Here is a 21,636-nt window from a genome sequence, read left to right as displayed (position 1 = left end):
GGAGCAGCAGAGGTGAGTGCCTGGGCCAGCCGGCTCCTCCACATGGAACACTGTACCGGTGGAGCGGCACTTGTGTGACATCTGGCAGTGCTGAAGTCACCTCCCCTTTCCTGTCCCCCTCAAGGTTTCTGCCTGGGTTTGACCCTTTGTGTAACTATCAGGTCTCATCCTGGGCTCAGTGCCTGCCCAGCCGGTGCTGGGCTGTGCCGGGCTGGTGCCATGTAGGCAGCGCGACCTTCCAGGGTGAGGAAGTGATCCGCAGCGGAATGGTATGCAGATGTCATCCTGCAGCCATCCCGGCCGGCAGATAAACAGATGAGCTGAGCTCTCCAGGGCTGCCACCCCACTGCCTCCCAACTGCCGCAAGCACAAATATTGACAGGAAGAACAAACCCACCCCAAATTAATCAGTGACATGACTTAGCAAGGACAGGGACATTGCACTCAACTCCATGGGGACCCAGCACCAAGAAGCAGAGGGTCTGCAGAAGGGGCTGCTGCATCCTGCTCGGTGCATTGTCTGTGTCAAATGAGAAGAGCCCAAGCAGGGCTCCAAGGCGAAAGGAGCTGATGGCAGCAAATAAAGGAGATGTGTTATGGCCCATTGTGCCAGGCACCACCCAGACACAGGGCACAAAGACCAACCTGATCCCAAAGAGATAACAAGGCAACAGGCAGCATGGACCCCAATTCTGATTCTTTCCATATACGCTGGAAAGAGCTGGTGAGACCAAGATACACAACACCCTTCTATCCCAGTCCATGGCCAGTAGGAAAGGTGCGAGTTGTCTTCCAGTGCCTCATGCCAGCTGCTGCCTAAGCTGGTCAAAACACATTGGGCCCAAGCCAACCCAGCCCAGTGCTTCCACTGTTAAGTGCATAAGGGAATTCCTTTAGGTTTTGAGCTATCTGATCTAAAACTGTTGCTTCAGTGATATGCTGCAAAGACCTACTGAAGTGCTTTTTCCTACAGCCTAGGTGAAACAAGCCAGGCACAGGAAACGTGTTGGTCAGCTCTTATGAAAATATGGATTGCCCAGAGAATTCTCATCTTTATTTCCTGGGGTTTTGTGCTGCCACAGGATTGCTGACTTCTGAAATCACAGATTTGTTTCCAAGTGTCAATATGTTCCTCATTCCTCTCCTGAGCCCTGGGCAGAGGGAGGAGGTGCACAACTGTCAGAGGTGAGAGAATATGAGGTCCCCTTGAAGCTCAGATGGCAGCCAAGAACTAACTGATTTACTGGGCTGGTCCTGCTGCCAATGAGCTTGTGATTCATGCACTAACTCCCCTCTCTGACCACATCACATATTTTCTATTAGGCTGTCTTAATGGGTCGGATGGGAATAATTTAGCATCTTCTTCATTAATATATGCTAAGCTTTATGAGATGGGGGCTGTACACATCTTATTCTACCCTGAAGAGGCATTCTGTATGTTTAGAGCGCTATCTGTAGCTGTAATAAAATACACACCTAACCGGACACATGGGAAATGAAACATATGTGTGGAGAATTCATTTGAGAACTGAGCTGCAGGTAAAATGCAGAAGAACCCATTTTTCCAGCCAAGCACAGATATTCTGGTTCCTGGCAATTCCACCAAGCTCTTAACATGAGAAATGAGGTTGATGGATAAACCTGTGGTCTGACCATGCTGTCTCCAAACATCCCCAACACTTACATCAGCCCTTCCAAGTTCTCGAGGGACAGTTTCACATTGCAGCCCAGTTCAGCAGGAACAGGCAGGGCTTTATCTGGATGTTCTGCAATGGCTGTGGTTACTGTATGCCTGGGTTTTCCTGACATGTCCCTTCTCCTGCCTGAAAGCTTGTCCTGTCTGGAAAGGCAGATTCTGAGGTTTCCTGGATGCTTGATAGCCCTAACAGGGCAGAGCCTGATTGTAATGAGTGCAGCCGTGTGCACAGCAACACTGCGAGGTGTTGGCTGGATCTGTTGCACACAGGCTGTCCACAGGCACTGAGAGTCCCATGGGCCCCAACAGTGTGGGATTTATTGCCCCTAAGCTACACTGCACGTGCATACTTGCTGCTCTCTCGTAAACAGGAGAGCCATTACTGAGCTGCACATGAGGCTGGGAGTGAGAAGGTGGACAAGGGGGCAAAGTGGCATTTGCTGGATCACAAAGAAAATCAGGCTCCTGCAAAAGCACTCCCTGCATGTAAGCTTGTTGGGTTGTACTTATTTTAAGCGTGTGTTAAGAAGCCTTCTGCCTCCATCCTAATACCCTAGAGTGCCTGAACACCCCTGTCCAGCTCACAGACATCTCCCCACAACATGTCTGGGATCCAGGGAAGTTCTGTCCTGTTTTAGGATGGGCAGCAGAGCCCACAGAAGCGGATGCAATTGCCCAAACAGATCTCCATTCCTCTCCAGCAGCTGCCCAACTTTTCTCATTTGCCCTTGCATTTTTCTCTGCATAGCTGCAGAGGCAAATCTGGCTTTGCCCTGGGACTTCTCAAAAATGCATCTTGTATGTCATGACCTGCCTGGCTCATGACAACTGCACCAACTAATAAATGGGGGTGGAAAGAGAAATAGCTCAGCCAACTGTTTCCAGGGGACAGCCCTCATTTATCTTGCTGGAGCATGCTGCGAGCCGCAGGGGAGACAGCAGAGGGGGAGACCCTGGGTCATTGAGAAGCTGAGTATTGGCCCCTCAGCCACTTGCTGAGCTGAGGTTCCAGCTCCAAGCCTGGTGGATAGCCCTTCTCCTCCAAAACACCTCTCATAATGCTGCCTGTGCAAGCAGCCTCTCTACTGGGTGGAGAGGAGTATCCAAATCTGCCACTGTGGAGTGGCTCCAGGGCCATAGAGCTTGGGGACAGGAGAAGGCTGCACATGGCATGTTTGTACCACTGCTCCTCTGCCTCTGTCTCAGCTTCATGGAACATTATCATCCCTAGCCGCCAGCACCTCAGAGAGCCCCAGCTGCCCAGAAGCTAACACTGGTGCTTTTTTTAGCGGTGAAGCATCCCTGAGGCCTGGCTTTCACTCCTTAAATTCCTGCATTCCAGCCTGGCTGGAGCGATGCCCCCCGGCCGGGATGTAATTGAATCCCAGGCGCTGCTGCCATGGACGGATATTGACTCCCTCAAAGTGCAGGGAACCACCACCCCCTGTCCCCATCCCTGAGCCTGCAGCAACCACCCTCTGCCCTGGGAGTCTGGGGTGCACTTTGGGCTTTTCCTGCTATGATGCTGGTGCACAGACTGCCCCTCAGCTGCAGGTGCACATGGACGGGTGGCTCTTACCTCTCACAAACACATAGGTGCTGACCGCTGTGGTGCCCTCGATTTTGGCATCAATGTACTTGTAGTAGCAGCGGTAGTAACCCGTGTCGTTCGCCTGGGTCTCCGTCAGCACCAGGACTTTGCAGTACGGCTTCGTGCTGGTGCCCTCGCAGTCTTGTTCTCGGATTGCCCGGCTGCTGCTGGGGGCTGCTGAGGCCACCAACTCGGTCTCCTTCTCCTTCCCAGCAGGGTCCACGTTGCCTCCAGGCCACGACCACTCCAAGGGGTGCTGGCCTCTAAACGTGGGCAAAGAGGAGAGTTAGCTTTGGGCTGAGCAGGGGGAATGCAGTGAGGGTTTAACTGCTCTGTGACTCCACACACATCTCTTGGGCTGAGACATGGCCATCCCCCAAGGAGAGGAACAGACACAAGCAGCTTCACTAATCTGCTTGCTGGGGAAGCAGAGGCTCATCCCTTCTCCAGGCCACCTCTCTGGCCATGCTAAGCTGTAAGATATCAACCCACTCACAAGCAGGACTCCTGCTCCCATGAGTTTGTCCTGCTGATATGGATGCCAGAACAAGAAGCCACATAGAGCCCTGAGGGAAAGGCTCCATTTATTCTCTATTCCCTCTCATTATTAAAAGGGTCCAGAGCTATTAAGAAAACACATGGATGTGATGAGTTCCCTTGGCTCAGCGTAGCTGCTGGCTGGAGCTCATGCTGTGATGAATGGAGTGGGAAGGAGAATGAGGGAAGGAAAGCAGACTGGAAAGAAAATGGGAAGGAGAAAAGCGGGAGGGAGTCAGGGATAAAAGACCTCAAGGTAAAAACAAGGGAGGCTCAGATGACTGCTTCCTTCCCTGCTGCTTTGGGAGGGGGATCTCTTGCTCTGCACAGCACCCTGCTACCCCTTCCCAATTTCTTTCCAGTCTGCTGAGACACTGCGCTGCGGACACCTCTCCATAACCACAGACCCTGTTCACCAGCAGCCCAAAGACAAACAGAGAAGTCCAGGAACTGCAAGAAACCCCCAGGCAGAGCGTGCACGTGTCTATTTATATATAACTGAGGATCTCCCAAGCGGGAAGCTTGCATATGCACATGTACGCACACACGTGCCACCATAGCTTGCTGTAGCTGCACTTTACTACAAACAAAACAAGCTTTTATTCCATGCTGGAAGTTTCCTTCTGTGAAATCAGAGCCCCTTTCAGGGGAAGGCCGAGTCTCCACTTGAAAGTTTGCCAGTAAATCTGAAAGTCACTTAAGAATGTGCAAAAGAAGGGGGGAAAAAAGAAGACCTCGAAAGAGACAGCTGGGGGATGAGAATGGCCCTTTGTCAGCACCGCTTCCTCTACCAGGGGAAACTGGGTTCATCTATTATGCAAGCTGGGAATAGGCATGTTGGCACATGCAGCATCTCTGCTAGGGCAGCTCTGTGGGCAGATGCTTCTAAGCGCAGCCAGATCATGACCATCACCAATAGCTGGACGCAGACAGCAAGAAGGAAGTGAGATGAGGTCCTATTGGAGGGCAAATGGCTCATATGCAAGAGGACAGGATTCCTGTCCAAGCACAGGGAAAGACTTGCCCCTTTGTGTTTGTCTTCAGCAGCTGATTTATCTTCCTGCAGACCTTGCTGTCCTGCTCGCTGTGGCTGAGTTTGGAGATGTTGTGCTGCACTCTCCCCACATCACCAGGCATAAAGGCTCCGGAGGCAGTGACATGCCCCTGGGGACAGCCGTGCAGCCTCTCTGACCCAGCTCAGACTTCTGCCTTCACCAAAAATGCCGTCGGTGCCTGAGGCAGGACTGGAAGCACAGCTCTGGTGGCTTGTGGCCATGGATCGCAGGCAGGCTTTTCCAAAGTAGCCTTCTCACAAGCACTTCAATCAAAATAAAGCACTTGAATTTTGAGTTTCCCCATCCTATGCATGCACAGGGGAAATACAAATAAACCTGATCAACCAGTGGCCTCTGCCATGCCCATTGCTGCTGTGCCCATGGCTCCGGTGCACCAAGCACAGACCATGGGGCTGGCCCCTCTCTCAACCCAGACCCGAGCGCTTCACACCCCAACTGCACAAAGGAGCCCCAAAGCCCTTTGCGGTTGCTCAGGCATTTTTGGCTCTCCACGAGGAGCAGGGCAATTGTACAAGTCTCCAGTGTTTCCGCTTTCTGTTTGTTTACCCTCTGGGATTTTCACACATTATCAGATCCACTTGTTTTATTAACCATCAAGGCTTGCACTAACTGAGTGACACGTATTTGTATAAACACGGATGGGCCAGTACAAACAGACTTGCAGACCAGCCTGCGGGCAGCTCGAAACCAAGGCATTCCTTGATCATGTGCTGCTCAACCAGAGCCCGTGGGGACACAGAAGGTGTAGGCATTAGTGTGAGCCCAAGTTAACCTCAGTGGTGTGCTTAAGAGGACCAGAAGGAGACAGGGAGGATGACAGGCCAGACTCACTTGGGTTTGTTTCCGAATCTACCCTCTGCATTTGAGGGAAGGTCCAGGCAGCAGTTTTGGATGGTTTCCTCCCTCCTGTCGCGTTCAGAGATTTATTCCCAAGTTGTTTTCCTTCAGCTCCGATAATGTGCTGCTGGGTGATGGAGCCTGCTGAAGCCAGCTGGAAATAGATGCATTGTGGGCTTCTCCACAGCTGTTTTCCTAAATATTTTCAGGACAGATGCTCTTCAAGGGAGATGTTGCAATTGGCACCGCTTTCCTTCAATCCTCTTTGAAGCTCACAAGCGTGCTGTGATGGGCAAAGCTTGGTGTTGTGGCTTACCTGGGATAAGACAGATCCCCCCTCAGCACCGCAGAGGATGTTCACAGCAGTCACACACATGTAGGAAAGAGCAGCAGGTGGTGTGTGCCCCCGGACGCTGCTCCGGAGCAGTCACAGTGGGGCATTGCCTTATCCTCAGGCTGTTTCAGCCCCGGCACAACGCCCGTTTCCTCCATAGGAGCCAAGAGGGCTCTGGGGTCAAAGACTTCCTCTCTGCCAGAGTCAGGTTTGTGCATCTGTGAACCAGCTCTATTAATAAGTCACTGGGCAGCAAAGGACAACCTTGCCCTTCTTTCTGTAAATACCATGTCTCCCTCCCCACCTGGATCTCCAGAACCTGCAGGATGGGATGAGGTGGGATGAGGATGGCACAGCCAGGACCAAGTTGATCCCTCTGGAGGTTCCTGCTGTCGTGCAGCTGGATCCTGCGGGCTCTGCTCCAATATTCATGAGCTGTAACAGCACAAGCTCTCTGCTTTTCCCCAGCACAGGCTGCTGAGGGCATGAATGCAGAGATTCACAATATTCTTTCCTCCCTTCTCAGGATGGGAGCTAATAAAAGATGCACTGTCCATGTGGGCATCAGCCCCTTTGCCCTGCTCTGACACGTGCTTAGATCAAAACATCACTGGGGCTCCCAGCCAGCCCTGGCATGATCTGTATTTTGGGGAATGCTCCTGCACCCATCCCCTGCTCTGTGTGGGCCTCTCAAGAGTGCACTGTGTTGGGTGGCAAGGGAACATGCCTGTGTGTGATGCCATCTGCAAAAGCACAGCCCCAGCATCTGGTGGCTCCTTGTGGCGTGCTGTGCCTTTGTGTCTCTGCTAAGCATGCCCAGCTCCAGAAGCATTGCTTATCCCATGGCCTGGCATGGACTCTGGTCACTGATGATGCTAGGTGGGCTGCAGAGCTGCGGGTGTGTGAGATCCAGGCTGCTGCAAGGGAGCCCGAGAGTGCAGTTGGCTGCGGGACTCTCGCGCTCAGTGGGTAAAGCTTGAAAGGTCTCCAGGGAGTCTCACATGGTGGGTTTTGAGCTCGGCTTTCTGCTGCAGCACTGCTTCAAGCAGGCTCATACTCCTGGCTCCAGGGCAGCTTGAAGAGCAGCCAGAGGACATTGCTCTCAAGGGAAGACCAGGGTCAAACTGAAGGCACCTCCAGCATGATGCTCAGCAGGAAATCCCTGGATCCTGGATTTGATTTCATATTTGTTTCTGCCCTACCCTGCCCCACCACCCTCTCCTTTGCCTGTTCTCTTGGTGGTCTGCATGTTTTTGCCTTCAGCTCCCATTAACACAAGTCAGGTCCTCCCAGGGTGGGCCATGGTCAAGACAAGAGGTTGGAGAAGCAGCTGGGTGTAATCAGAGATCCAGGGACCAGGAAAGATTTACTTTTCATTCAAGCGAAATAATAGTGTCCTGCAGTCAAAGTCCTTTCCTCAAGGCATTAGACAAACATGGGCTTGAGAGCTCAGAAGGAGAAGGGGAACCTCTGAGCCATACAGGAGATGCTGAGACCTGCAAATGGTGTGAAGGACACTGCACAGCCTACAAGGAGCACGGCTGGGACAGCAGGATGCAGGAGTGAGGGGCAGCCAGGGGCCAACATGAGCAGAGAGTGCATGGGTTTTAGTACTATTTGCAGGTGGTCCTGCAGCTCTCTTGCTGGCCTGTTTAGTCCTGCACTGCACTTGGAGCCAGGAGTAGGGCTCTTCCTTATCTCAGCTGTGTCCATGCCAGTGTGCTGTGAGCCTGAAGGATGAACCTTGTCACTGCAGCAGGAAACAAGGAGCTTGTTCCCACTTGACTCTGTAGCTTGCACAATGCAGGCCATGGACAGTCTGCACTGGAAATAAGTTTTTGTTTTCCACTTCATGTGATTCTCCTTCGTATTAATTGATAGCTAAAAAGTGCACAAGGTAAGGGCAGCCTTGTCCACAGTCCAGGAGGGTTACCTGCAAAGAAAGGCTTTCCACTTTTCATGGTGCTAAACAGATATGCTCTTGCTTGAGTGCAGAAGATACTGTCTTTAACCACAACTCAACTTCAGGATGTCCTTTAGCTTTGGCTCAATCTGTGAGCAATACGGCCTTGAAAACACTTTCTGTGTCCCTCCCTGGCCCACTGCTGAGAAAGGGTCTGGTCTGATTATAAGCTCATTCAGAATAATTTCACTGAATCTCCCCTATTCCAAGGTTTTAACAGAGAGTGTCAGTTCCAGTGTCAACCATGGATGCTGCCACAGTAGAGCACTGGAGCCCCAGACTCTTTCCTTTATGCCCCCGCAGCAGCTACATGGCTGACCACAGTTCTCCAGCTCATGCACTTCCTACAACCCAGCACACACCATGACTCCTCAGGTCACCATACGAACAAACCCACAACCACTTATCTTCCCAGACCGAGATCCGTTCAGTATGACCATCAACAACCTTTCCTCTGTCCCTCTCCCCTGGCTATGAACTGATTCACAAAGTAAAAGCAATGCCATCTGTTCCAGGAAAAGTTAAATATGTTTGTGACAAGACATGAACACAATGCCAGCCAAGTGCTTGCAGTAATTGCTCCATGGTTATATATAACACTGAGGAACACCCATTTGAGGCCCACGCTGAATTTATATCCCCACTGGCCCCTAGCACTCAGATCCCAGGCATGGATCTGCTTTCAGCTGCTGAAGGGAAACTCCAGGTTTGACAGGAAAATTGATCTTGATCAGTTCTCCAGGATAGGGGGTAGTGCTGAAAACACGCAGAGCCAAGTGACCCAGTGTGGGATAAATCAGTTCAGGCACATCATCTTCTCAGAGCCACATCTCCAGAACAACCGGAGATGCTCCAGCTCTTCAAACAGTTATTCACCTGGCCTCACTGGGACTTCTCTTCACCCCCATGTGTACGAGGCAGAGCATGAAATCCCAGCTTCCTAGAAAAGCTGGAAGCCTCTCACAGCCACCCCTGAGTACATTCTTGCCTTCTCCCATGGACATTTCTCAATGTGCCTGCAAATAACCTGCCAGATTTAAAAACCAGAGCTGCGGCCCCTGAAGACCTGAGAATAAGCAACATCAGAAAGACAAGGAGAGTCAGGAAGGCCAGTTTCCCCAAAGAGCTTACAAGGGAGCTATCAGATCATACACATGTTTCTGTATCTTCCTTCTGCCTGCAAGACTACAGCAGAGGTTATCACCATCTCTCCTGAGACGTCTTCAGCTTCTTCAATTAATTAATTAGATGAATTCACACTTGGTGAACGTGGAGGGTTTCCAGTCAGCTGTGCTGATTTGCAGGTGTACTGCAGTCAGGGTGTCCCTGGTGGGCTCTCCTTGCCTGGTCCTCCAACACTCACCAGGCAGGAGCAGTCTAGGCAGGGCCACGCTTGCTTGTGCCTTACCTGCAGGTGATGGTCAGCGTATCCTTGGCGTTGATGATGTGCTCCTCCTCAGTGATGCTAAGAGTAGGGGGGGTCATAGAATAGCTGCTCACCAGATCTGTGGAGAGAAAGGAGAGAGGGGATGATGCAGACATCTTTTAGTCCTGACCCACCACTGTAAGCAGCAGCTAGCCTGGCATCATGGGCCTCTTGAAGGAAGCAGCTCATAGGAGTCTGCTCCTAAAAGACAGTTTAATGCTGGCTCATTGAGCCGCAAGTGGTTCATTTGCAGCCTCTCTGGCTCCAGTGAGCAGCTCTTCAACAACAGCCCCAGAGCCAGACAGTTCTTGGGCTCAGACAGGCAGACTAGCACAGATGAGGGCCAGAAAAAGAATGGCAGACCAGAAATCAGGGAATTCAGGGAATTCCTCACCAGGTGACTGAGATTGAGCTCATTTGGAATAGGTCTCTGAAATGTTCTTATCTGTTAACTGGAGGCAGTCTGGAAGGAGATTTTTCTATACACATGTAGTTTTCTGTAATTAGAGGGCTAAATCAGGGTGCCCAGATACCACAAATGCAAAACTCTTGCATTTGTACAGAGATGCTCTCAGAAGCTGGCAGTGATTTACTGAATGCCCTTCTCCTGCTGGGCACTCTCAGGTACAGGACCAAGCCTCTGGGGATTACAGCAGCCCCCTTCCCTCCACCAAAGCTGGATAGACATTCCAGGGGTGAAGTTATCCAGGCTCAAGGACAGGCAGTTAAACATTATCACACTGTTCTTCCAGCTTTGTCTGGGAGAGTCCTACTTCTCCAATGCTTGCATCTCCGGCATGCCAGACATGCACCCTAAGCGAGCTCCTCATGGACAAAACATCTCGAAGTACCGGTTACCCTCAGAGACATACCCCTTGTTTTTCATTAGCAGTGTTACCGACTGTCATTACTGTGTGATCGTTATCTTAAAACTCCAGCTCCTGGAGATGTGAGATAATTCAAAAGAGAAATCTCAGTGACTGCAAAAACAAGCAAGCAAACTAACCCGAAATAGAAAAAAACATCAACGTTGTGAAATGTGAAGCTGTGACTCAGGTAGATGTTAATGCTAAGGAAGAAAAGAACGCAAAACTACGTTGGTAACTCGATTCTCTATAGAAACACCAGGTTTTTGCGACCACGTTGTGTGCGTCTCTGTCTCCTTCCCCCGTAACACTCAAACCCATGTATCAGGGATGTGACGGGGAGATGCGACAGATCGCCAGCGGCAGGAACGCTGCGTGACACCTCTCCTCCAAAACCATGGCCTGAGGACCGCAGCCCTTGGAATCCCTACGGCAGAGCCACACCATGAATGTGTCTCCATGGTGAAACCAGGAGACGCCAATGGCCACCAGCCCCTCTGACACGCGGTCTCTGAGATGCCCATGGCGAAGCCGAGGTGCCGGGGTCCAGCGCCATCAGGAGAGGCTGCAGAGGGGGACCCTGCGGCGGAGCAGGGACGTGCGGAGCGGCACCGCCAGCCCAGGGCCGCCGGCCTTGTTCTCCCCGATTGTTCTCCACTTCCTTCCCGCCTGCGCGCGGCTCCGAGGAGGTGTCCCCATGGCTGCCCCCATGGCAACGGCGGGGTGACAGCCATCCCCCCCCGCCACCTCCTGCCTCCTCTTCCATCACCCATGTGAGGCGGCATCAGCCCCAGCCCACCTCAGCCTGGGTGTGGGTCCTGCTCCCCACGGCCTGTCCTGCAGACACCCCTCTCCCAGTGACAACAGCAGCCGTCGGTCACCATTCAGCACACGCTGGCTGGCGTCACCATGGCCTCTGGAACCGGCGTTCAGCCCCCGTGGAGGACCTAGCCCTGCCTCATGCCTCCAACCTCCCCTTCTCCAAGGGAGGGGACGTCAAATGTCACACACAAAAATGTGCCCCGGGGCTGTGCAAATAAATGACCACATTTTTGGTAAAATCCCTTCAAAATGTAACGAGGTTTATTAAAAAAAGGGGGGGGAAAGGAATCTGACCGCTAAGCTGCATTTCCTATTAATGCTGGACATGCTTATCCCAGTGCAAACACTGCTCTCCAGATGGCCACAGCCTGCCAGTCCATCTCCCCAGCAAGCAGCAATGCCTGCGCCTCCATGGTGCTCAGCCCAAAATGCAAAGGATATGGCTTGCCATGGGGCTGGCTGGGACAACAGACCCTCTCATCCCATCAGTGCTCTGGGGGCAGCAAGAAGAAAGCTAATCCCAAACCCCTGGTACAGCAATATCTGGGGCTGGCTGTGACTGGAGCCAAGTTGAGTCTTAAAACCAGAGTTTTTCACCCCTTGCCTGAACCACTAAATAAGCTGTCCAAGGTGACAGGAGCCTCTCGGGTGATGCTGTGCGCTGCATCTGCCCCACCGCTGGGCTCAGAGGGAGCAGGATGGCTGCAGAAATAACCCCCTGCCTCCCTTCACGTGCTGCACGGTGACCTGTTAGCAAACAACGCCAGGGGGTGGAGGGGAAGAAAGGAAAAGTACGATCTGTGCAGGTTGAGGCTGTGGGATTCCTGCAGATGCATCCTGTCCGTGGCCCTCCGCGAGTACAACAGGAAAAGGAGCCACTGCTCCCTCCGAAAGCACCGTGGCGCAGGGATGGGATGGCTCTTGTGGCTGTCCAGCCTCCTCACCAGCCTGCCGGGAGCTTCAGGGACTCCCCGCATCAGGCACGGGATCGTGCTGGGGACCCACTGCTCACCCTGACGTCCCACACTCATCTCAGGATGCTGATGTCCACAGGCACCTATGGCATCTAAAACAGGCAAAGGGATGCAAAGAGCCATTCCCAGCCTGCAGAAGCATCTTCAAGGCCGTCAGCTTTATCCCCCTCACAAGTTTTTCATCCCTCTCTGTGCTTGCCAGATGGATCCACCCCATTGCTGCCCCTGTCCTTCCCATCCCCAGGGGACCGTGTGTCCTGCTATGGCTCTCTCACTCTCCCCAGCACTGAACTTGGTGCCGAGTTTGGCCGTTAAATCTCTGCTAACTGACATACAGATGGTTTGTGTCTCCAGCAAATCCCAGGGTGCGAGGGAGATGTCTCCAGAGCATGGAGCGCCTCCTCTCCTCCGAGTCCCTCCTTCCCCACCTCCAACCTTGGTGATGCTCAATCTCCTCAGCGCTCCGAGCAGATCCCGCTCTCTCATACACGCCAAATCGTGCCCTTGCACAGGGAGAGCATTAGTGTAATTAAAAAGGCATGCAGCAGCCCCAGCGAGCTTTGTTTTTAAAAGATGGTTTCCAAGCAAGTTGGCAGCGGGATATTAAAATAAACAGAGGGGGATTGATGGGATGCGGCGAGAGGAAGCAGGATCCCACAGCCACTCACACCTTGTCTACTTTCAGAGGAGTGCGTTTCCCAGCGCTTTCCCTAGCCTTGATCTCTCGGCGCTCGGCTCTGCAAGGGGCCAGGTTGCACCCAGGTCCTTCTCTTTATATCTGCTGGTTCCATTTCCTCCATCCCCCTCTGCCTCTTTCTGCACCCTGAAGTCACTGCAGCTCCCAGCACGGCGGTAGGGCTGGGGTCCTACATCCCAGGGCTCTCCCTACCTGCTGGGGAAGCCATGCTCACCCTAGAAAGCGCTCTCCACGCTGGGGCATCTTGCAGAGACCCAGCAGCCTGCAGGCTCCAGCCTTGTGCCTGACCTCACCTCTCCATGCTCATGGGGCTGTTTTCCCTTGTAATGGCTGCAGATGGTTAAATCACTGCAAAGCATTTATGTCGGAGGCAGCACGGCTGCGGTGAGCAGCGGGTTTGGAAACCCATGCGAAGGCTGGGCATGGGTGAAGGTGCAGGCATAGCATGGCACAACACGGCTCCCACTCTCCGTCTGCTTCCACCCGCAGGAAGCCCTGCACCGGATCCTCACTCCGAGCCCCCGCACACCACCTCAGCCCCTCTCCGCTTCCCCTTCCCTCCCTCTCTGCTGAGTCGGCCCCGCTGACTGATTAACGGGCGCCTTTCCGGACAGGGTTTTGTTCACACTCTGTCCTTCTCGCTGACTTCCTTCCCCGGCGCTGGGCTGGATCGCTCTGGCCGTGGCCGCCGCGTGTCCCCAGCTAACCGGCACGGCTCACGCTCCTGCCACCACAGGTACTGCTGAGGCTGGGGGTTCCCGCTTGTCTCCCTGCACCTCACATGCACAGCCCAACCCAGCCCGGCTGCCCCAGTGCTGTACTGGGGCAAAAGAAAGGCTGGAAGGGACAAAAAGGTGTCTTTTCCTATAACAAAGCTTTCCTGACTCTGCTTCCCCATCCCCACTTTGTGGCATCCAGGCAAAATTCCCAGTCAATGAGCATCCTGACAAAGCAAGGCAGGAACTTGAGATTCCAGGACACTTTGTACAAAAGGGATTTCTGGCAGGTTTCTGGTAGGTAATTGCATCCCCAGACTGAGGATCCAGGATGGAGCCCCTGAATTTACCCACATCCCCAGTGTGCAATGCAAAGCCCATGGATGAGCCTCTTCTGACTCATAGGATTCAGGCAGCTCCTTTGACCCACCCCTGGCCAGAGCTCAACAGCACTCCGAATGCCCTGGGATTGCTCAAGGCCCAGCACTACCTTATAGCCCAATGTGACCCATCTTCCAAAGCATCTCCTGTTCCACTTGGGTTTTACCCCCAGCCCAAACCTTTGGCTGCAGGATGCAACGCCAGTGGTGGGGTCCTTCCCTTGCAAGCAGGGCAAGGCATGCACTTAGACCTGCAATCACACACCATAGCTACTACGTGAGCACAGACTGCTCCTGGAGAGCCAGCAATAAAATTCTGGTACCTCACTGTCAATTGATGAAATGGGGACTGAATGACCCTTTCTGATGCAGAACAGCAGCAATAGCTGGTACTGGGGGACAGGGAGGAGAAACTTTGCTCTGCCCTTTCTGCAGACCTCTCCTCCAGCTTTGCAGGTTTGTCCAGTCCTTGGGATTATCCAGATTAGCAGCATTTGTTGGTAAAACTGCACGTGCATCATTGCCCTGCAGGAACTAACCCCAGCCAGCTTCCCTGCCTGCTCCAGCTCCCTCTTCCCCACCTGCCCTGTGCTGGTGTAACCGAGTGCCCTGGTGCTGGAGGACCTGCAGCTGCCCACAGACACATGGAAGTCCACATGCTGGAGGCAGAGCCGGGCCAACTTCCCACCTCCAGGGCTGTGAAGTTCCCTCATGGAGTGACTGCTTCTCATGCACAGGGCAAGCATCCAGCTGTGGGCTGGAGTGGCAAAGCATGAGTGTCACGTCATACGAGGAGCAGGCAGCTGGCAGGGCAGCAGGGGGAATTTGGACGTAGGGCTGTCAGCTCCTCCTCTTCCTCCTCCCGGTGCTTGCCAGCACGGAGGAAGGCTTGTTTTGCAGAGAGGTGAGATATCACACGAGGCTGAGAAATGAATGGCAGGCTCCAGCAAACGTGGGGGTGAAATACCAGGTGTTTTCTCTCCAGCCTCACAGCGGGCAGGGTGAGTTCCAAACCATGGTGGGAATTCACTCCAATGGAGCAGGTTCTGGCCAGGAGACACCCATGCTCATGGTGAGGCTGGGGGAAAAACAGAGAGGTGGCGTGCTAAAGGGCTCTGTGGGCAAGATGGAAACCGGCTGAGGTGTAACCAATGAGTAAATCAAACCCTATAATGGTAGAAAACTGGAAATCCTCCCAAAATGATGTATTCGCACAAGGGCAAAGGAAGCAGGTCCCTTCTGTTATAGCATTCATGAAAGAGGCCCTTTTTCTGCAACTCAGGGTTGACCATCACCTCAAACCTGTCCCAGAAGGGGTTAAACGCAGGGGCTGTGCTCCTCTGTGCAGCATCAGACCCTCTGCACCCTGTGTTGTGCTACTGCAGCATCACTGATCACTGTCCCAGCTGCACAACTGACCCCCAGGCACAAAGAGCTCATTCAGACCCAGAGCAACACCTTTCCCCCTCTCAGGGTGGGTGATGCTAATGGTGAGGCAACACTCCTCTTGTCCAGAGATTTTAATCTACGGACCTCCAAGCCCTCAATCGCACCAAATCAAAAGCGTGGTGGATCTGTGTCCTCCCCGTTTGGTGAGGATATTCCCAAATCAGGTGCTCCTTTGCTTCAACCAGAACAAGCTGTCATTATTCAAGGGCTACAAGGCACTAATAATTACAAGAATTCAACCAACTCTCGCAAACACAGAGGTGATCATCATTATTGGGTGCCTGATCCCTCCTGTCCAGTACCAAAGGCATAACAAGACCTTAATTTGCCCCAGGACACCTCTGGGTAAGCTGGTGTATGGAGGCAGGAGCTCTTGGACTTTCCAGGCTGGCAGTCTCATCAGCAGACAGAAAGCAGAATACACTTTCAAGAGAGCTGGGCTGTCCTGAGGAGCAAAGTTACCCTTGCATCCTTCAGTCCTGGTCCCTTGGCGCCTCTAGGCAGGGATTTAAAGGAAGGTATGTCACAAATGAGCTGCCCTGAGGCAGCAAGCACAGCTATACGTGATGCCCGACCATGATGCCACCTGCTTTAGGGACTCTGGTCTGCATGGGCACAGCCACCATGGTGCCGTCATCCCAAAGCATCCTAAAAGGGGTCAAGGAGCGCTGTCTGGGAGTGTTTATCTGTCTGCCTTTCTCCCCCCGCAGGAAGCACTATCTCACCATCGCCCTGCCTCACTCCAGCCTGGTTTCCTGCTCCATCCTGCCAGGTTTACCCTGCTTTTTCCTCCTCCCCTCCCCCTGCCCCATGCTGTCAGCCCGTGTTTGCATTTCTGTCTCCTGCCGTCTTTCCTCTCCCTGACACCCCCCCGTGCTCACTCCCTACTCCATCCTCCCCAAGAGGCTACGTCCTGAGCCAAAGTTAGCCTCTGTCAGGTAGCCACATGTCCGGCCTGGGGCAGCGGGTCAGCCGGGGCCACCCTGCAGACCTCTTCCAGGATCTCTGCTGTCAGCAGCCTCCCCAGGCCCCAGGGGAGCCGGCTGTTTGCTGCTCTGCTCGGGTGAGGGATGCTCCCGCACATCAGAGAGCTCGTTTCCCCTCGGCCCACCCTTTCTGCTGCTGGCCAGACACCGCTTTGTTTGGTCCCCCATTCCCTGAATCGCTTCGGGTTTGTTGGCTGCCTGCTCCTGCCCGGAGAATCCTTTTCCTGCCTTTGAGATAGAGGATGCTCGAGCCATCTGTGCGTTTTATTTCCTTGTAGAAACTAACAAGCCAAGGATTGCTTCCTCTCCCTGACATTTCGGAGGGCAGCTCCGGCTCAGCGGGATGCGCGGGGAGGGGAGCGGGAGCCCAGTGCCTTCAGGCAGGAACAGGACCTATTCTGTCCACAGGATTCACTCCTCAAGGGGCAGAAATCCTCAGACCTGCCAAAACGCCACTGCCAGGGGCCCAAGATGAGCCGCCCTGCTCAGCATACACAGCCACCCCTCTTCCAGTGGCCCCTATTAACAGCACGGCTAAACCTCACAAAACTCAATTAAAATTATCCTCCCACATCTCCAGCGCTGTCCGGTTGCTTCTCCTCTTGTTTTAATTTACTTCTTTGAAAAGCTCACCCTGCTCACATCCTCTGCCCCCGCAGGACGTGATTAACGTGGCCTAGAAAGAGCACAGGGATCGGATGGCTTTAGGGACCTGGCAACAGAAATTAACACCCTTCATTATGTCTCTAACCTGAAGGGAGGCAATGGATGGTCCACAGCCTGTGTGAAATGAGTGCTGGGCCATATCTGTTACCTGGAAGACAGCTACTGCCAGCAAAACGGATGGCCAGGATGGGCTGGGAACTCTACCCCGTATCTTACACCCAGGTGTAACTCCAGGGGAGTATTTTGGCTGAAATAACTCTGGCAGCAGTGGTACAAACCCATAGGACACTGAAGAGACTTCTTTGGCCACTGAGAAGAAAGGATAAGCCTATACAGTGACAAAGGTTGGGTGACATGGTTCAGTGTGAGGTGTCCCTGCCCATGGCAGGGGGGGTGGAACTGGATGATCATAAGGTCCTTTCCAACCCTAACTATTCTATGATTCTATAAAGTGAAAACAGCTAAAGAAAATTACCATCAACTGCTTCTCAGCTGTACCTGATGAAGTTACAAGGCAGATGACAAAGCACCTTCTCATGCAACTCAGCTAAACTGTGGGTTTTGCCACTGTGGGAGGCCCACAGAGAGATTCCCAAAGAGAGGAATATGCTCTCAGAGGACAAGTCACCACCAGCTCCTACACACACTGATCCAGGTGAGACATCCAGGTCTAGGAGCCTCTAAACTGCTCACTACCAAAGCAGAGTGGGTGCATAGGGCAGGATTCCCCTGCACATGCCAGGGCATCCTCCCCTTTCCTGGAGCCCCATCTGCTCATGCAGGGCCAGGACCAGCTCTAGTACTTGGGCAGAAGAAGGTAAAAGCCTGGGAAGCAGTGGAGAGGAGACCCTCACTTTGGACATCAGTAACTACATCTCCATCATGAGCTCCGAGGCTCAGGTGAAATTCCTGTCAAAGCAAGCCACAGATGTGCATTGGGGGAAGATGGAGCACAAGCTAAGCGAGGCTTCAGCATCCAACTCTCACTGGGAGATGAAGCAGCAGCAGCTGACTGGGAAGTCAGACAGAGCCCGAGGGTGGGCACTGAGCACAGAGAGGAAAGGGCAGCAGCACTTGGAAAGAAAAAAGCTAGTCTCAGGGTTGTTTTTACCTTGATGTGTGTGGGCTTAATGGCTGGCCTTTGAAGTTTAGCTCTTTCCAAGACTGCTGGCTTATGGACAGGCTGAGCAGAACACTGAGGAAACCCCTGTACCCCACTCAGGGCAGTTGTCCCCATCATGAGCAGACCTGCAGACTCTGCCTGCCTCCTGCTGCAGCCAGCCTGGCCATGCTGGGCTTTTACAGGGGCCTGCAAGCCACACAGCTGGATTGGGAGGCACCATGCCAAGCGGAAAAGACTTGTTCCTCCATCTTCGTGTCCCTGGAGTTTGCATCCAGATGTTTGCTACTTTGCTGTGAATTGAAATCAACTCAGAGCCCTCAAACCAAACAGCTGCCCTGGAGCTGGCAGTGCCTGTTCTCTGCAGCACAACCCATCCTCAAGTTGATCCCCTGCTGCTGAGTGCCAGGGAAGCTGATGAACAGGGTAAGTGGGGAACAACAGTTTTGCAATTAGATGATTATCTTGGCCTTGGAAAACCTGGATTCAATCCCCCATCTGCTCCAGGCTTCCTGCAAGCTCCTCATGCAGCTTCTTTGTACCTCCATCCCCGCCCGAGCCACAGAGGGTAGGGCAGCTGGAACTGGGCTGCTTTGGCTTGGAAAAAAGAAGATACTCAAGCAAGAAAGGAGGAATCCTGATTTCTTCTAATGAAAGATAAGAAGGAACAAAGAAAATGCCTGATATTATCTCTGAGCCAATGCAACATGAAAAAGCTACATTAGATGTGGATGGATCCAGAAAATAGGATGCAAAGGCAAAGCGCAGGAAGAATTTAAACTTCCTGATTATCAAAGCGGGGTTTTCAAGCATCGAGTATAATCTAAAAATAATAATAACAATAAAAAAGCAAAGGGAAGAGTGGTCACGGGCACGAGCACGGGGAGCAGGAGAGCACGGACCCCCCCTTCCCCGGCACAGCTTCCGCATTGCACACCCGCACGTGCGCATCCGCACGACCCCTTCTGCTGCCTCCGTCGGGGTGGGCACGAGGAGAGGCAGGAAGATCACAGGCACACGCTCTTCAAAGCAGAGTTAGTCATCAGAGGTAGCGGCAGAGGAAGGAAGCCTCAGGTACGAGGTCAGACGTGCTCAAGCGGAGAGGGCTGCTGGGAGAGCTCTGAGCGCTTGCTGCAGATCTGAGAGCCCTCCTGGCACCCACGCAGGCAGGACAGGAGGTGCAATTCCCTGGGGTAAATGCACCTACAGCAACACAGGGGATAAGAAATTTCAGGGCTCCTGGAAAACACTGCACAGCTCGGCTCTGTGCCATGCTTGAAAGCAGCCGGAGCCGGCCAAACCCAGAGCCTCCCATAATGTGTTAATACAAATCTTACTGGGCTCTTTACAGGTTCCTCAAGAGGAGAAGACTGCAGAGAGCACAGCAAAGCTCTCCCCCCACATAGGGCTTTGCTGGTTGCTCCTCACCCCCAGGTCAGTGATCCTATCTGCTTCCTAATGGGCAGAAAGACTTGAAGATGAAGAGACTTGGGGCACTGGGAGGAAAGCCAGCCCCACAGGGCTGTCCAGGGCAGTGATGGCAAGTTCAATGCACACACTCTCCGTTTCTCTTGGCACAGAGCTGTGACCACAAGCCAGGACCCGCTGCAGCAGGAGATGATAATGATCATCTCCGAGAGCCAAAGTGTATCAGGGCATTCGCGTCACTTGAGATTAGCTGGCTGTTTAACATCTGCACAGATTTCTCTCTCCACCTCCACATAACACCCCTCACGCAGCTATGAAACTCATTTAATTCCCTTCCAAGAAAGGCTGAGTTGGAAATGTCACACTATCACAGCACAGTTCCTACGATGAAACACCCAGCCTAAATGGCAGCGTTGGACTCTGGAGCCATTTGGAGGCCAGTTTAGCTAAACCCCATTATGCTGCCATTTAAAAACAGTTTCCAAGAGGGTTACCAAGTTCCATAAACACCCCGTTACTCTTGTTAATGCTCTGAGCCTGACTGTTGTTTTCCCGTTCAAAGGTGCTTCCCTTGCCACGCAGCTCAGTGGGGAGAGCACGCAAGCGGACGCAATGGGAAGGAAGCGTTTACACATGCTAATGACTTCCACCAAAGGAGCACAAGCACTAACAGGGAAATTGTGCTAAAGAGACAACACGCCACTTCCTTGGCTGTCCCTATGTGGTCACCACAAGGTACTCTGTGCTCAGAGCCGTGGGGTGAGGCTGGGGATGGCCTTCCTTGGGAAAGCCAAGGCGTGAACGAAGGGAAGACACTGGCTTGGACCACAAAGGCAGGAGAAGCTGTTTGGCAGCGAGGCTGTTTTGGCACCACACTGGACCAAGGGGCTGAGGACACACATGGGCCCTTTCCTATTCCCAGCAACATGGGTCTGGGTGCCAGAGCCTTTCCAGGTGCTGTTCAGGCCATTTCGGCAGCGCATCTCTCCTCACGCCAGCGCAGGTTTCCTAAGTTCACATGGGGCCCTGTTTATTTTACTTCTTTTTTTACATCTACTATTGTACTAAGAAGTGTTTTTCTTCTGGCAAAGGTTACTGTGGGGCCAGCGCTGTGCGGAGTCTCCTGCCTTCCATCACCACTATAGCCTCAGAGCGGGAGCTCAGCCTGGCCAATGCTGCTTATCTTCAATGAATGCAGGCTTGTATTTCCACTGCCATATAAAAAATAGACCCCAGCTCTCCCCCTCCTCCCCAGAGCATTCTTTGAAATGCCACCCAGGCCTTGTTATTGCTGGGAGGCTGGAGAGCCAGGGATTAAGTGCCTCAGGATGCATTAGGCTTTATTTGTCTAAGCAGCCAAGGGTGAGGAGCAGCCATAAATATTGTGAAATACCAAGCATTGTGGAGGGGCAATGTTGGGCAATGCAGGCACCGTGGCAGCAGCATCCCACCTTGGGCTGGGTGCAGTTCTGGTGTGACTGATGTCATTGGAAAAGTTCTTGCCTCCCTACAATACCCATCCTCATGCGTGCAAACTGCGGACAGCAAGCTACCACCCATGCCTTCTGGTTGACTGCATTAGTCCTTGTGGCACGTGAGCAAGCAAATGTGGTGGATGCCGTCACCCAACAGGACATACATAGTGTCTGAGCCTGTTTGCTCAGAACAGGGTGGTATGGGGTGCGCTGTGGCTCCCTTTCACCTGCTAACTGGGATGTCATGGCACAGAGGGGAGATGAAGATCCCATCCCAGCACCAGAACTCAGAGACAGCAGCCCAGGACCTGCCAAGTCTGATAGCCTGGCAACAGCCAACAAACCAAATGAGGAGTCATCAGGCCCAGATGCACGCTACATCAGTTGGATTGCTTTACAAAGGCATCACTAGGTAGCCCCATTTGCAGGCAAGGTAGTTGCTTTCCCTATGCTTCATCCCAGCACAAGGACCATGCACTGCCTGCCCAGCAGCACTGGGATTTTCTCAGCGTGAATGCATCTCCCCTGGGAGCATCCCCCATTGCAGCCATCCACCATGCTTTTGGGACACACCATTAAACTTCTGCCCTTTGCTTC

General features: G+C 53.0%; 1 protein-coding gene across 4 annotated transcripts in view; it reads right to left on the bottom strand.

Annotated features, from left to right (window-relative positions):
* The window catches only part of FLT4 (fms related receptor tyrosine kinase 4), a 56,489-nt gene that overhangs the window by 26,088 nt on the left and 8,765 nt on the right, over nt 1-21,636 (bottom strand). For all 4 annotated transcript variants that reach the window (XM_061456906.1, XM_061456907.1, XM_061456909.1 and 1 more), the window contains exons 2-3: nt 9,443-9,539; nt 3,276-3,550 (exon numbers count right to left, since the gene is read on the bottom strand). In XM_061456906.1, coding sequence (XP_061312890.1) covers nt 3,276-3,550; nt 9,443-9,539 — 372 coding nt within the window. The remainder of the gene's footprint in view (nt 1-3,275; nt 3,551-9,442; nt 9,540-21,636) is intronic.

The sequence above is a fragment of the Pezoporus flaviventris genome, unplaced genomic scaffold (genome assembly GCF_033815535.1).
Source record: "Pezoporus flaviventris isolate CSIRO_AGI_PZ_B2104156 unplaced genomic scaffold, CSIRO_AGI_Pfla_v1 ptg000023l, whole genome shotgun sequence".
Classification (NCBI taxonomy): domain Eukaryota; kingdom Metazoa; phylum Chordata; class Aves; order Psittaciformes; family Psittacidae; genus Pezoporus; species Pezoporus flaviventris.
The sequence above is the reverse complement of the archived record's forward strand: the minus strand, read 5'-3'. Positions and strand labels throughout refer to the sequence as shown.